General features: G+C 39.6%; 1 protein-coding gene across 1 annotated transcript in view; it reads right to left on the minus strand.

The window, feature by feature from the left end:
• Positions 1-17,181, minus strand: part of lrrc2 (leucine rich repeat containing 2) — a 123,366-nt gene that overhangs the window by 43,532 nt on the left and 62,653 nt on the right. Inside the window, exon 6 of the mRNA XM_051929596.1 lies at positions 2,132-2,277. Within this exon, the coding sequence (XP_051785556.1) occupies positions 2,132-2,277 (146 nt within the window). The remainder of the gene's footprint in view (positions 1-2,131; positions 2,278-17,181) is intronic.

The following is a 17,181-nucleotide window of genomic DNA, read 5'->3' on the forward strand; positions in this document are numbered from 1 at the left end:
AGTAACCATGGAGCACACTGCCTTTTTTTCTATGTATTGTGCCTACGTGACCACACGGTAATACCCGAACTATTCTGAAGTGACGTTTGCACTGTTTTGTGTTTTTTGTATCTCACACCCTCATACACCTTTATCATAAGAGCATCCCTTATCTATAATGGAGCGTTTGATCAGAAGAAAATATGAAGCTGGTTTTAAAGTAAAAGTCGTTGAAGTGGCGAAAGAAACTGTTAACTGCGCTGTTGCAACAAATTTCAATGCGTCTGAGAAACTGGTGCGAGATTGGAGGAAGCAAGAAGATGTGAAAAAAAAAAATTAAGTGTTGTATTTTTGAACGACATAAAAACAGGCGTCGGGGTCTGATTTTATGATCAATTTTTTGGGTTTCAAGACCCGACTTATACATGAGTATATACGGTACATCTATCTTCAGTATATCAGTTTGAATACTAAGATAGCAAATAAAAAATGAAAAACTATTCAAATGATGATATTGAAAATAATAATAACTTGAAAACACTCAGATCTCTTTTCCTCAAAGAAAGGTGGTTCATGCACTTCTGCTCAGTCTGGCGAGGGTACCACCACTTCTTTTGTGCTCTAATCATATGACTTGCATTGCTGATGAAAATGATCAGTCACTTGTGCAATGCTTTGCACTGTCAGCAGATGTTGCAGCAGTTCTTTTTCCTGTCAGCCATTTCACATTGCCACATTAGCACTTGTGCGTGAAGGACCTAAAGTCCAATTACGTGGTAGAGGTTGCCTGCACCTATGATTCTTTGTTTTTTCACGACTTGCATTTGGGAGGAAAACAATCAGGCAGCCTGTGCAATGTACTTTACTTACAGCAGATGTTACCATGGTTCTCCACCTGTCAGCAATGCCACATGTTTACGCTGCTGTTGTTTTCCTGTCAGGCGTGGTGCATGGCTGTGCCACCACTTGCCATGTGAAGAACCCAAAGTCCAGTTACATGGTGGAGGTAGCCCACACCTGCAATTTGTCATAACCTCTCAATTAAGGACGAAGATCAAAGTTCAAGGCCCAGTGATTTGCAAGTTTAAAGTATGTGTGACAGATGGATAACCATTAGCATTTTATATATATAGTGTGGCAGATGCCCCGACAATGGAAGGACTAGGGGAGACAATATTTTCAGGACATTTCCTCCCCTGGACCGGCAGAGGGCAGCTCCCTTGGTTTCCAACGGGGCCACGGGTTATGAACATGGAAGCTCAACCCTGCAGGGCCCTATTTGACAGCACTTCCGCCACACCCGGAAGTTCTACCAGAAGAAGCTCATTGGGCACCCAATAAAAGCAGCCAGTCACCACCACTGAACAGCCTGAGTCGGGAGGAGGAAGACTAAGCTCTGGAGGAGGAGGAGTGTAGGCAGAAGGACTAGTGGCAAAAAGTCTGTGGCATGGGCTGGTGCTGGACTATGTTTATAAAAATAAATAGTGTGCTGTGTAGCAAAGTCGTGTCCTGCCTGTCTGTGTCGGGGATAGGGCAGCTGTACATGCCCTGGGTTTTACAATAGATAATAATAATCTTTATATTAATAAATTTACCAAGTAATGCCAATGTCTGTACTTTCAAAAGCTAAATAAACTGCCAGTCTACAAGTTTCTATCCCTCTCTATCATTTTAGTTGTCATATTCTGGACACCCTCAGGTTGGCCGGTAGCTCCCTACATTTTGGAGGTATTAAATCAGGTTTTAAAGCTGGATGCCCTTCCATATACTAACTTCTTTAGTTGCCTTTTATTCAAAAATAAAAAACTACGTATTAAATATTAGGTTTAACTTTAGTAATAACTCAAACATAGAAAACCTAATTCATACATATAACTTTATGCTCTCTCCATACTTAACATTATCCATATAAAGATAATAATTATCACTTTCATAACCAGGAGTTTTACTGATTGATGCCAATGACTCACATATTATCACAAAAGCATTAGAGGGAGATGTGTTTCAGTCAGGAGATGTGCTGACAGGGAAATGGTGTGCACATTGCCCCCTGCCTAGACACACCAGCATTTTCCTCCAGCAGTCACTCAAATGATAAAAGGGAGAGTAGGCGGATGAGCAGGTGGAATGTTTCTCTCTAATTTGTGGTCACCTGTCAATATCCTGTGGAAGCTCTTTTAGTTTATTGCTGCTGATATCCAGCCACTGCAGACTTGACATGCGAAGAACACAGATGGGTATGCTGCTGAATCTGTTCCCAGCTAGGTCAAGGTACAGAAGTTTTTTCAGATTGCTGAGCTGAAAAATCATTAGAAGACATTGTTACAGAAAGCATTGGGACACATGTCCAAAGAAATGAAAATAAGGTTTAACAAGCACAGACAATGCCCATGAAACACAGGAAGGAATTTAAAAAATAACACTACTTTGAAAATGTTCTTGGCCATAACCTTTCTTTTCAACATAATTCAACCATCTTAAGTAGTGGACCAAATTTTACCATTTGGCTGCATTAAACAGAAACAATAATCATGACATGACTGTTCATTTCAAAGGCACCAGGATAGATTGGTGCTCCATAAACAGGAAAGAGATTCATTACAGGTTCATGGTGCAGACATCAAATTCTAAATATAAATATTGTTTCTTCATAGTATCTGCATTTTGACCTATCTTGTTCTTTTGCTTTTTACTATTTGCCTTTTGGCATATTATCTTTATACTATTTCACAACGTCTAAGCAAGCTTCAGTTGTTTTTTTCTTAACCCACATATCTTTAAACACTTCTATGTTTAGCTTTTTCATACTTACTGAATTCCTTTGTGATCGTTTGAACCTTGCTTCGTATCCTGAGGGTATGGCTTCAAGAAAAACTGAAGATCCAAAATAAAGTGCAGTGAACTCTTAACCTGACGAAGCACATTACCTGCGTTGTGAGGGAGCGTCAGTTACAGCACTACAGTGATCTGGCGTGATTCCCTGTGGGTGATCCGGCTCACAGAATCCTCACTGTTGAGGACACGAGTGGCTGGACCAGGCCAAGGGAACAGCCCGCGTAACACCTGGCTGCGGCAGATAAGTGGTCATTTCCGGAGGGTGGGACTGGACTGCGTGTCTGTGTGAGGGGTTGCCAACCAGGATCCTGAGCTGTTTCATCATGTGGTAGGTGCGGCAACACGATGTATCAGTGCATGCTCCCCGACCTGACCTGTCCTGAAAAAGTAGTCAGTATTAGTGATTCACTAAGTCTATCACCTGTATAGTCACATGCTGCTTGCCTCAAACCATGAGTTCCAGACACACGTAACTAATCAGTTATCACACATTCACATGATTGGAGGAGTCTGTCAATTTAGATTTTCAGACAACTATGCCTTCATCTAGCACTGTGTCTTAAAACCAAGGTTATTATAGTTTTGCCTTTTCATATTAGTTTTTATTTCTATATTTTTTCTGACCTTACTTGGAAATTCAGTTTAGTTTTAGTTTTCCTTGCATTGTGTATTTTTAGTTTTAGTTTAGTTTTTATTTCACAAAGACATTTCTATTTTATTTTTATATATATTAGTTTCAGTTATAGTTTTAGTAATTATGGCATGGAGCGCCTACGGAGTTAGTTTTGTGTCACAATCAGACAGAACTGTACACTTAACAGATTTGGATATGAGTTTAATGTTAGTGGAAGCTTACTACACTGCCTGGTTTACTATCTCATTTTGTTTTTGTCTGATAAAAACAAGCATAATCAAAACTAGACACTGAATATGAACAATTTTACACAATTTTATCATTTTAAAAATATTTTCTCATGAAAATCACAGGGGCTTAGGAAGAACAGGGATCTTAGACTTGAATGAGTTTGCAGACCCCACCTAGCTGTATTGAGGGAAACAAAGAACAACAAGCATGTAGTGTCAAGGTTAGGGGCAGTGAGACTTCAATAGACCACCATAAAGGACAGTAAACCAATAAGGAGCAGAGCAGGAGCAGGTAATAGGAGTACGAACAGACATAAAACAACAGAGATCTCAGAGAGTCTGAGATTAAGAACAACATATACATTATCTAAACCTGTTTATCCAGAGTAGGATTGCAGGAAATCTGGAGTCTACCTCAGCAGGTTTGGATGCAAGGCAGGAAAAATCCCTGGTATGCAATATGTATGATAAGGCTGATGTTAAGAACAAAAAGAATATGATATTTCAACTATCAAAAACCGGGAGTGCTCTCCCCTCGATTTTCTTGTATACTCAGATATGGGGATGGACATTTGAGGAGTAAACCACAAGACAATGATTATATTTTTATATTATGTACATTAAGGAACCATCAACAACAAATCAAATTAATAATATATTGAACAATTATTATACATGTAAAGTTGAACAAATCGGACTCTGCAGCTGTATAAATAAAAAAAAATCGAGTATATGTTAAGGTAAAGTACCACTTCCGGGTGATGAATTTGGCCCAAAAGTTAATACAGATCTATAATTGTGGCGTAACAACCACATGCCGAATTTCATCCATCTATCTAGTTGCGTTTTTGAGTTATTGTGTTTATACACACACACACATGATTCCAAAGAAAAATATTGTTGGACACTGGTTAGTCTATAACGTCAAGATTCATCAAAATATCTTGATTGAATTTTTTCATGATTACTATACTTTCTCTATACTTCGTATATGAGAAAGTAAAAACGATTTCTCCAGTGTGAAGTGGCAAGTGAATTGCTGTCAACAAAAAGCAGACACCTGAGCAATAAACTGAAACGTTACTCACTCGTGATTTTTCTGTCCATATGGTAAATGTTTTGTTGACAAGCACATTCTGATTTCAGCCGTTTGAATTACATCTTGATATACAACAAGCGCAAAGAAAGGAAGCACGCAAATCGCTTTGTATTTCTCACGCTTTACGCACCGGCACTCAGCTTGCTCTGTCACCGCAAATGCTGTGTGAACAGCCGCCCTCCGTCACCAGCCGCCGTTCACTGGATGAATATATGCAGGCGGCTCGTGGTGGATGACTTTCTGTTTAAGAGTTAAAACTTACAAGGGTTAAAGACTAACGGCAAGAATATTCATTCAAAAACGAAAACTAAAAATATTTTAGTTAATTATTATTTTATTTCAGTTAGTCTTTCCAGCTTCTTTAATAGTTTCGTTTAGTTTTAGTTTTTCATATCGGTTTTGTTAATTATTTTATTTCAGTTTACGAAAATGTTTTTTTAAGAATAGTTTCAGTTTTGATTTTAGTTTTCGTTAACTATAATAACCTTGCTTAAAACCTTTGGTTTATGGCCCCTTGAGCTTTAGATTTTTGGATATTTCTCCTTTATATTTTTTTGTTTTTGTTTTGTATTAATGTCTAGGGTCTTAGAAGACCTGCATATTCCTGGACAATGCCTTAACCTCTTGTATGATACTTTCATCTGCTTTTTCTTTGATCTTCTCGCTCCTGAACGCTGCTCTCAGTTCTGGCACTGTTCTGATTATAAATCTGAACTCACTCATAACATGAGTAAAACACAGCCAATGCTTCTTTAAAAAATATCCCTGAGATTGCAGCTACAAAGATAACAAAGCATTGAATGAAAGCTTATGCTTCAGTTTACACTAGCTAACACAAATGATGCAGATATGTTGATTACTTGGAGTGTATTGTCACAGTGTAGAGCAGGGGTGTCGAACTCCAGTCCTGGAGGGCCGCAGTGGGTGCAGGTTTTCATTCTAACCATCGCCTTAATTAGTGATCAGTTTCTGCTGCTAATTAACTTCTTTTGCCTTTGTTTTAATTGACGTGACTTGGACCCCTTGTTTCTTTGTCCTTAATTAGCAGCCAAACAATGAGATAAAAAAAACAAGCAGCCACATGACCAGCCAACCTGTGCCCATCACACAATAGCTGAAAATAAAGAAGGGTGAAGGTCTTAGTAAAACAGACGATCAACAGTTTTGGAAATGTCTGCTGTGGCAGAATGAGAGCAACAACAAGTCATGGAATAAAATGACGGGTTCAATTAACAACAAGAATCAGCATCTCATTAAGAAACTGGTTGGAGTGAAATTGGTTGGAGTTTGAATCCCCAGTTTAATTGATAATCTGTTGGCTCGTTTCACGTCAAAATTCTGTTTGGCTGTCATTTAACGAAGAAAAGAATTAATTCAGGGGACTGAATCCTTAAAACAGGGCTAAAGAAAAGAAGTTAATTAGCAGTGAAAATTGGTCACTTATTATGAAAAAGGTTAGAATGAAAACCTGCAGCCACTGCGGCCCTCCAGGCCTGGAGTTTGACACCTGTGGTGTAGAGAGTCTCTCATACTGTAGGTGAGTGTTATGGAAACAAACAGGGGAAGTGTCATGAATTAGGTTATTTACATATGTTTAAGTGTGTGTGTGTGTCTAAGGATACATTCTTACACTCATTTAGGGGTTTTTGTAAAACACTCAATCAATCAATCGAATCAATCAATTGAATCTTTGCTTACTTTTTGTGTTGGGAGTTATTTTGTGGTTGTTGTTATAACGGATGCCACTATTTGTTTCTCCCTATTCTCACTATTTGTTAGGTCAGTACCCATGTTGTTAGGAGTGTTTTCTCGAAGTTTTTGACCTCCAAGTTTGAGGATACAAAACCCTTTTAGTTGAAAGTATTTATTCTCTAAATCTAATTACTATTTTGGTGCTGACCCTATTGCTTGCTATTTTTTTTCCATCGATTTTTATCCCATGAGCATAACAGGAAAATTATTAAGGTGACACCAGCATTAACTTGTGTTCTATTTCCAGTCCCAGAATGGAGGAAGGAAAAAAGGGAAAACTATGATGTCACTCCTGGGAAATTGAATATAGCATCGCCACTTCCGCCTGCATCACTATTTAAAGTAGTTCCTGACTGGAAGTCAGCATTCATTTGAGGACCAGCTACCAACAAGGTCAGACCTCTAGACCATAGCTAACTTTGTTGATGAAGAGCCATATCTAGCATTTGTGCTGTATTCTTTTCTTATTTTTTTTTTAAACTCGACATTAAACGGGACCCTCAGGAGCCCAATCATTTATGATCTGTTCCTCTCTTTATTTTTACAGTATACATGTTCTCAGACACATCCCTGTATATATAAAATCCAACATATACTTTCTCTGTCTATATATCTGTCCGCTTTTCACGAGAGAACTACTTAATGGATTTATATTGACTTTTCTGTAATTTGCTTGAACATTCTGGTTGATTTTGCGACTTCTCTCATCATGCTAAGTATCATAGTTTGCTTGCGGTACTGATTTATTTGAGTGAATTTAAGAGGCATGCAGTGGGCCAAGGGGAGGGGCCCTCTTTATTCATGCGCCAGCTGTGGGGCATTCCTTACCTCCGCATAGCTGGTGAACGAGAGAACTACTTAACGGATTTAGGATGGGTTTTTTTCTATAACTTGCTTGAACAATCTGGTTGATTTTGTGGCTTCTCTTATCGCGCTATGTATCACAGTTCGCTTGTGTTACCGATTTATTTGTGTGAATCCAAGAGACATGTAGCGGGCTGGGTGGGGGGGAGCTGGGCCCTCCTCCTCAATCACGTGCCAGCCTCGGGGCGTGTACTTTACCTCCGCTTAGCTGGTGAACAAGAGAACTACTTAATGTATTTAGATCGAGTTTTTTTTCTATAATTTGCTTGAACATTCTGGTTGATTTTGTGACTTCTCTCATCGAGCTAAGTATCACAGTTCACTTGCAGGAGTGATATATTCGCGCTAATCTGAGACAGAGACTGAGGGTCGAGGGGAGGGGGAGGTGTGACGTCAGGAGTGGGGAGTCGGGCAGGACCCTCTTCACTGTCCTTTTTCACTACTACATGGGCAGAGCTGTGGGGGACAGCTAGTACATTATATACAGAGAGTAGTTTTCCAATGCTGGATACGGCTTTATATAAGAGAATGGGAACATATACTGATGAATGAGAGGACATTTTAAACATTTTAGGACATTATCTCTTTATGTTATTATTACATTTTGTTTAAATAAGTTTGTGGTGCTGACTGAAAACCACTTTGTTAAACGATTCTCAGCACAATATGGAATAGTATTATAGAAAGATTTGTCAATAAACCTACCGTATAACTAAACATTTTGTTATTCTGGTGCATCATTATTGGACATAAATGCCCAATTTACCAGGATGCATCGGCTATAGGAATTATTGTTGCTATTCTGTAAACTTGCTTCCCTTAAAGTTTAGTTTGTCTGTGATTTTATATAGCTTACTGAAAGACCTATAAGGCAATAAACCACTGCTGTGTATATTTTTGTATGCACTGTTTACATAACATCTCACAGCATCTTAAATTTCAAATGTTTTTCTCTTTTTCAGGATCCTGGTAACTGTTTACAGTATTTTGCTGACAGGGAAATCCAGCTAATGAGTGCACAACTCTTAACTGCGGCATCTGCCAGTTGCTGATGTTTTCTCAGGCTTTTATAGTTGCTGGTATGAAGCCCAACTGTTCTGCATAGACTATGCCTTTATTATGAATGCCCTGCATCAGTCTATGCATTTTAGCAGGTTTCAGCTTTTTTATTTAGATAGTTGAGACCTTTATAAAAAGTACATACTGTAATTATCTGCATAGATAAGACTGTCCTCCTTATTAAGTAGAAATAAAATCCATTATTAGTCACAAAAAAAACCTTGGGAGAGAAGGGATTTTATTTGTATGAAGATTAACATCAATTTTCATGACAAGAACTGTGCTTTATTTCTTTGTGAAACATTCTGGCATAGTGTTCACTACGAAGGTCACTGTATAATATTGTATCTGTGAACACGTTTGCCCTTATCAACCACCTGACATTGGAACTTACATCTTGTATCACAGTCCTTCTACAGACCAGAAACACAAGTAACCTAACCAGATGAGGTGAACAAAGAACCTGTCTCTCTGGTGGTAAAGCGATATCATCACTGCATCTTAAAAGGGTTGCACAGTGAGAACTGAAACATACTTTTTCCCTCTATATTTCCCTGCCTAAATTTAAAGTCTTGACATTAACCCCACTGAATCTTGTTCACTTTTATCACCAGCTGCAGCCTGATATGTACTGATAAAACATAAAATGTAAATAACTTAGCTAAAGAAAAAGTAAATGTCCTGACTTTCCATGGTGGTTGGAATTGCTTTAATCAGTGAGGATGATGTTGGCATGACATTGTCACACTTACCACAGCTTAAATTTGCCATCTGTAATAAACCACATCATACTGCTTTGCTTGCATACGTGTTGTCACGCACGCGCGCATGGGGAGCAGTTTAAGGACCTGACACGCACCGCGACAAGTCGTGCCAGGGGACATCGGCAGCTTACTAACCTCTCTCTCTTTATTTCCTCAGAAAGAACAAGGCTCAGTCGCCGTAATACCACCCAGACAATCCAAAGAGCCGCAACACTTCCGGATTCCTTTCTTCCCTCTGGTCCCCATGTGATGACGTCAGCTACCCATCCTACACCACGATTTTTCCAGCATCCCACTGTTTAATTTCCGGTCCGTCCCCATAAATTGTCCGTCTTCCCCTCCTTCTATGTCTTTCAGTTATTTTGGAACTATTGACCTAGCGCTTTTGTTACAGTATACAGGGCTAAAAACCCCAAACCTTTATACGTCTGTGTTTATTTCTTACAGTGTCCATGTGTCAAACTCATTACCGGAACCACACGACAAAGCAGAAGCTGTGGAAATTTTGGAAACCAGACAAACACAGCTACATTTTTTGTCTGTTGCCAGTGCGTGTTCACCCTTAACACCCACTGCTGATTGTCAGTCACCTGGGACTCAATCCTAAATCAAATCAGAAGACACAAGAGAGCTAACAAACTGAGTTAAAGAACGGTATTCTTTAGCCTAGTCAGGTAACTTTGATGTTAGAAGTGGTGACACTTAAACTTGTACAAAGAAAAGTTTGTATTTAATGTTTTGTTACAGTATTACAAAAGTAGATTAGCAGATAATTTAACAGGGGTGCAGTCGAATTATATATAGATTTAGGCCAATCCAAATATGACAAATTTCAGCCAACATACTGTAAAGAATCCTACAGAGAAAAGGTGGCCACAGGTGTCAATCGAAGCTTAAAAGAAAGCATTTAAGAGTTGTCCATTCATTGTGACATATACTTGCATAGTTACAAAAACTGTAATCTTGCAAGGGTGGAATTTATAAAGAAACATGAAAATATGTCTTTACATTATCACAATTTAAAAGATTTGTATTAATATTTTAAAGTATTTATAAATTATATCAAATTATCAAAGTGCTGCAATGTAATAACATTCCTGTGCCAATGATCCTGAACTGGCTCAACCATGGCTGTGAATAGAATGAGTAAAGTGATCACTGTTTTATTTTTCCATGTCCTATTTTAAGTATTTGATTAGGGATTTCAAAAATCAATTGGGACACAATCTTTACTGAACACCATGTTGCTGTTTTAAATGGAGTTGTATGTACTGTGCACTGGGACAGTAGGCTTGCTGCTCTACTGACTTTTACATGTTTAGTAAGTTACATATTTTAATTACAAATAAAATAGGATTTTTTTTATTGAAATGAGACAGCAAGCAGCCATATCACATGTACTTCAAAAGATGTCATCTACCTAAAGCTAAGTATGTTTGGGCCTGGCCGGAATTGGATAGGAGACCAGCTAGGAAAACTGTGGGGTGCTGCTGGAAGGGGTGTTGATGAGACCAGCAGGGGGCCCAGACCCTGTGGTCTGAATGTTGATACGAATACCCCAGTGCAGTGACTGGGACACAGCACTACAAAAATGGTGCCATGCTTCAGATTAAACGTAAAACAGAGGTCCTGACTCTCTGTGGTCATAAAAGATCCCTTAAGTGCATAGGTGCGGAATCGCCCGTGGCCGTAATTGAGGTCGGGAGCTGCTAATCATCACAGCTGTGCCATGTCCCCATTTTAAAAGGGAGAAGCGCAAGTACGAAGGAGAAAAATAAAGGAGAGAAAAAGAAAGACTGAGATGGAGGTTAGAAGAATGACAGAAGGCAGGAGGAGAAAAGAGCCGGTGTGGAAGTGAGCGAGCGACCAAAAGGGAGCAGGCTCCTGAGGGAGAATGCAGACAGCTGGGAGAGAAGCCCCTGAGAAGGAGTGTGAGGACAACACTCAGTGGGGGAGCCGTTGAAAATGGTCACTCCAGTTGAGCTGTTCCGAGGAGTTGGAGTGACCGGGAGTTTGGATGGCTCGACGCGTAAGGCCAGGATGGCAGTGTGGGTCGAAGAAGCTTAGGGGGAGAGCCCCAGCATAACCGCCCTGGCCATTGGGGACCCAAGATGGATGGAAAGTAACCGGATGTGTGGAAGGTCAGCTGTGTCTGCAGACTGGGTGACTCCTCTGCTTCATGACAGCCCATGAGGGATTAGTAGGGGAGCTGCCAGTTAAAGGAAGGAAAAAGGCACTGGGTTTTTAGGAAAGAACAGCGTGGGTTTCCTCCAGGTACTCTGGTTTCCTCTCACAGTCCAAAGACATTCAGGTTAGGTCCACTGGCGATCCTAAAATTGTCCCTAGTGTGTGCTTGGTGTGTGTGTGTATGTGTGTGCCCTGCGGTGGGCTGACGCCCTGCCCGGGGTTTGTTTCCTGCCTTGCGCCCTGTGTCAGCTGGGATTGGTTCCAGCAGACCCCCGTGATCCTGTGTTAGGATATAGTGGGTTAGGCAATGACTGACTGACTGACTGACTGACAGTCCATGCCAATGGATTTTAACCTCATTTTAATGAGTATTTATTGAATTTAACCTCCACCTTATGCACATGTTTTAATGGGTTATTTATTTATTAACTTTGAGCACTGCAATGTGGACACTGTTTTTGATTTGTGTTTAATAAAAGCACTTTTGCACTTTGCACCTTCCCCTTGCTTCATGTGGTGTCCTCATTTGTCCAGCTCATCCTGGTCATGACTATCAATGGTGTTGGTTTCGAGAGGCTCCCAAATCTGGAAGAGGGAGCATGGAGCAGGACAAGCACTGCCATACCCACTCACTATGAAAAAAGCTGTTTGAGTAGGAGAAAAGCACTACATTAATGTAAAGAATTCTCCTTACTATTATAATGAGGACAAATGAATAGGACAATTTTTTCACAAAATACAAAGTGAAATCTGCTGCAAACAGCCTAAAGGGTAAAATGAAGTTTACATATACTGTCTGCACTTTTAAGACTTATTTTAATGCCATAAGAGTTCACTATAACTTTTGCAATTATGTTGTGTGTATGTCTTTCTCTTGTTTTTGTATTCAAGATAAATTGTATGGAGCAAACTCATACATACACCCAAACTGTCATTTGCACCTGAAGCACTGTAAAAATACAGTGAATTCAGGAAGAATTTTGACTCCTTCACTTTTTGCATATTTTATTGTGTTGTAGATTTAATTTTAAATGGATAAATGTTAAATTTTTGCCCATCAATCCACACTCAGTAACCCAAAATGACAAAGTAAATGTATGTTTTCAGAAAGGTTTACAAATTTATTAAAAATTAAAAACAGAAATCTCTCATTCATATAAGTATTCAGACCCTTAATTCGGTACTTTGTAGAAGCCCCTTTGGCAGTAATTACAGCATTGAGTCTCCTTAGGTAATTCTGTAGAAGCTTTGCACACTTGGATTTGAACAGCTTATAACATTCCTTCTTGCAGATCCTTACAAGCTCCATTAGATTGGATGGGAAGTGTCTTTAAACTGCCATCTTCAGGTCTCCCCACAGATGTTCTATGAAGTTTGGGGTTTGGCTGAGCAACTCAAGGAAAGTCAGAGACTTGCCCTGAAGCCACTTCAGTATTGTTTTGTCTTTATGCTTCGGGTCTTTATCATGCTGAAAAGTGAACCGCAGCCCCAGTCTGAGGTCCTGTGCATTCTGGACCATGTGTTCCTAAAGGACCTCTCTGTATTTGGCTGCAGTCAATCTTTTCCTCAATTCTGACCAGTCTTCATATCCCTGCATCTGAGAAGTACCCCCACAGCATGATGATGCCACCACACTTCACTATAGAGATGGTATTAGGTAAGTGATGAGCCTCGCCTGGTCTTCGCCAGACATAGTGCTTGAAGTTCTGCCCAAAGAGTTCAATTTTTGTCTCATCAGATTAGAGAATTCTTTAAATGCCATTTCACAAACTCCAAGTGGGCTGTGAAATGCCTTTTACTCAGTAGCGGCTTCTGACTAGCCACTCTCCCAGAAATGCTGGATTGATGGAATGTGGCTGAGGTGATTGTCCTTCTGATTAATTCTCATATCCCAGAAGAGGACTTCTGAAGCTCTTTTAGAATGACCATTGAGTTCTTAGTCACCTACCTGATCAAGGCCCTTCTTGCCTGGTTACTCAGCTTGGCCGGATGTCCTGGTGGTTCCAAATTTCTTCCATCTGACTAGCCACTCTCCCAGAAATGCTGGATTGATGGAATGTGGCTGAGGTGATTGTCCTTCTGATTAATTCTCATATCCCAGAAAAGGACTTCTGAAGCTCTTTTAGAATGACCATTGAGTTCTTAGTCACCTACCTGATCAAGGCCCTTCTTGCCTGGTTACTCAGCTTGGCCGGATGTCCTGGTGGTTCCAAATTTCTTCCATCTGACTAGCCACTCTCCCAGAAATGCTGGATTGATGGAATGTGGCTGAGGTGATTGTCCTTCTGATTAATTCTCATATCCCAGAAGAGGACTTCTGAAGCTCTTTTAGAATGACCATTGAGTTCTTAGTCACCTACCTGATCAAGGCCCTTCTTGCCTGGTTACTCAGTTTGGCCGGATGTCCTGGTGCTTCCAAATTTCTTCCATTTCACAATTATTTAGGTTACTGTGCTCCAGAGAAAACTAAAAGCTTTAGAATGGTTTTATACTCATGGTCTGATATGTGCTTCACCACAATTTTATAATGGAGGTCTATACAAAGTTACTTGGACTTCGTGGTTTGTTTTTTGTCCTGACACGCAGTGTGAACTGTGGAATCTCATACACACAAGTGTGTGCCTTTCCTTGTGATGTCCCATCAATTCAGTTTGTCACAGGTTAAGTTCTAAACACATCTCAAAGGTAAAGCAAACAGAAGGCACCTGACCATAATATGGACTGCCACAGGGAAAGGGTCTGAATACTTGAATGAAGAAGAATGAGAGATGTCAGTCATTAATTTAAAAAAATGCAAACTTTTCTGTAAAAATATTTTTACTTTCTCATTATGGGTTATTGAGCATAGATTGATGGGAAAAAATAGAATGAAATTAATGTACACCTTGAAGGGGTCTGAATATTATCTGATACCACTGCATATTTGGTCTCTAAATTCCCTTTCAAACATTGCCAGTCCTGGCATGACAAAGAATCAGGAGAAAAAAAGTTACAGTTTAACTGACTGATAATAACAGTAAAGGCTAAACTTGAGAGCTTAGTTTTCCAACACGTTTCCCTTGGATTTTGTGACAAGTTTGATTTATGTGTGTAGCGCGAATAACTCATGTGGTTTATTCCTCTCATGGTGTTTAGTGATGAGGCTTATGAGCTCTGATTTTACACAGGAGGTCGAACAAACGTCGAGTGATTAATTGCAGGATGTTAAATGTGGTAACATGGTGGATTTTAAAGAAAAAAAATGTTATAAAGAACATTAAAAGAATATACAGCAAAGTGTTAAACTGAAAATGCCTAGTTTAGGTAAGGTACTCCATTTTTTTAAACAGTTCTATTTTTTAATTTTCGAAAACAATACCTTTCAGAGAAAGGGCACATGACAAGTATGAGAAGTCTCATTTTTTATATTAAATTTTTTTTTAATTTGGAAGGCATTCTGCATACATTTGTGCATTCTAAGCAAAATTAAAACAAAACCATTCAGTCAGCATGGTGACTCTAAAACTAGTCACGTTGGGAGCAATATGCAATAAAATGTATTATTATTACTGTTATTAGTATTATTATTACATTATGCAGTGTATTTGTGCTCTTTTCTGCTAATGGAAATGCAACTTATTTCTATACTTTAGTAGATTTAGTTTTATTACCTTAACAACACAATTTAAAGAAGATCTATTAATGTTCAAATATTCAAATTCAGGGTGATAGACACACCAGTCCAAGACGGGCTAATCTTGTGCACACCCACCCACACAGTCTCGTGTCCGTCCATGGTATCGAGTCAAACTTGCCCATCCTTTCTGTTAGGAAGGTGGAGGAAAACAGAAGTGCTCACAGGAAAATCCTACACAGACATCGAAACAACATGCAGACTCTATACAAACAGTGAGTAGGCGTAGATTTGAATACATTCCTGGGAACTATGAAACAGTACCAGTGTTAACCACAGTGTAGTTTGAGAAAAATTGGTCAGTAGAGGTTACTTAAAGTTATAGAACAAGGAGATAAACAGACCCAGTCTCTGGTCAAAATATTTCAATGGAAGGCTTTCTGGTTTGGAAAGGGAGCAGGCGAAATATATGACAAGAGTGGAATTCATTTGAGAAATACAAAAGTAGCATGTAAAGCCAGAAACAAAGAAGGAAACTGTAATAAAGTAGCTAAATATATGTCAAATTGATGGAGTCTGGGAAGCTGCATGCTGTTTGTGAAGGTACAATGCCAAACAACAAGTGCTGGATTACTAAGGAGTTAAAAGTCTCCTGAATGATAAGAAGAGAACTTTCAAATCTGGTGACAAGGAGGCTCAGAAGGATGTACACAAAGTGTTGAAGAAAACGATGAGTGAAGGGAAAGAAGTTTACAGAGCTTAAATAAAAAACAAACTCACTCAGAATAGCATGAAGGATGTTTGGAATGAACTTGGCAAAATTACTAGACTCAAGCAATCCAATTGGCTCAGAAACTGAAAGGAAACAAAGACAAAGCTATTGCCCTGAAGCAATGTTTTAATAGTTTTTGCCTCTCACCACCACCTTTTTTCAATTACCAGGTCCACCACACCATCCATACTGCATCAACAACCCCCTGTACATATTTTACTCCTACCATTTCAAATCGTGTGGCCAGTGATTAGTCCACATCTGGTCATCATTACGGACTGTCCCTAACTGATGACCAAATGATGACCTAACTGATGACCAAATTGGGAGGCTAAACAATGGAAAAGCCATAGGACTGGATGGAATCAGTTCTCAAGTTCTTAAGGCCTGTGCTGACCAACTTTGTGGTGTCCTCTGTCACTGCTGTGGAAAACATCTTGTATTGTTCCAGTTCAAAGGAAGGTAGGTACCTCATCACCTAATGACTATAGACCAGTTGCCCTTGTGTCCCACATCATTCTCATCAAGACTTTCAAGAGGTTGGATGCGTACTCTATGAGTCCTTCTGTTAAAAAAACACTTGTATTCACTTTAGCTTCCCTATAAAACAGAGACTGGAATCTTCTTATTTTAATTTTGGCTGCTCCCGTTAGGGGTTACCACAGCTGATCATCTATGTCCATATCTTCCTGTCCTCTGCATCTTGTTCTGTTACCCCAATCACCTGCACGTCTTCTCTCACCACATCCATAAACCTTCTTGTAGGCCTTCCTCTTTTCCTCTTCCCTGGCAGTTCTATCCTTGGCATCTTTCTCCCAATTACCCAGCATCTCTCCTCTGCACATCTCCAAACCAATGCAATCTCGCCTCTCTGACTTTGTCTCCCAGCCATCCAACCTGAGCTGACCCTCTAATGTACTCGAAGGTGCAATTATCTATGTGCTCAACATGGATTATTTCCATCTGGAGAGAGCTGGCAGCACTGTAAAGATTATGTTTTTATCATTTTTCCAGTGCCTTTAATACCATCCAGCTATCCCTGTGAATACATGAGGTTAATATGTCCTGTATTTGTCCAGAAGACCACAGTTTTTGAGGCTAAAGGACTATGTCTTTGATATAGATTTGAGCAACACTAGAGCGTAACAAGGAACAGTCCTGTTATCTTTTCTTTTCACTCTGTACATCTTGAACCATAAATATAACACCAGGCTATGTTTACTTGTGGTAATTCTCAGATGATTCTGCACTAATGTGGTGTTTTGACAAAGGGGATGAGACAGAGGAGAGGAGTCAGGTGGAGAACTTTGTGTCTTGCTGCAAAGAGAATTGTCTGAAGCTCAACATCAGCAAAACCAACAAACTGGTTATTGACTTTTGCTACACCAAAGAG

The sequence above is a fragment of the Erpetoichthys calabaricus genome, chromosome 7 (assembly GCF_900747795.2).
Source record: "Erpetoichthys calabaricus chromosome 7, fErpCal1.3, whole genome shotgun sequence".
Classification (NCBI taxonomy): domain Eukaryota; kingdom Metazoa; phylum Chordata; class Cladistia; order Polypteriformes; family Polypteridae; genus Erpetoichthys; species Erpetoichthys calabaricus.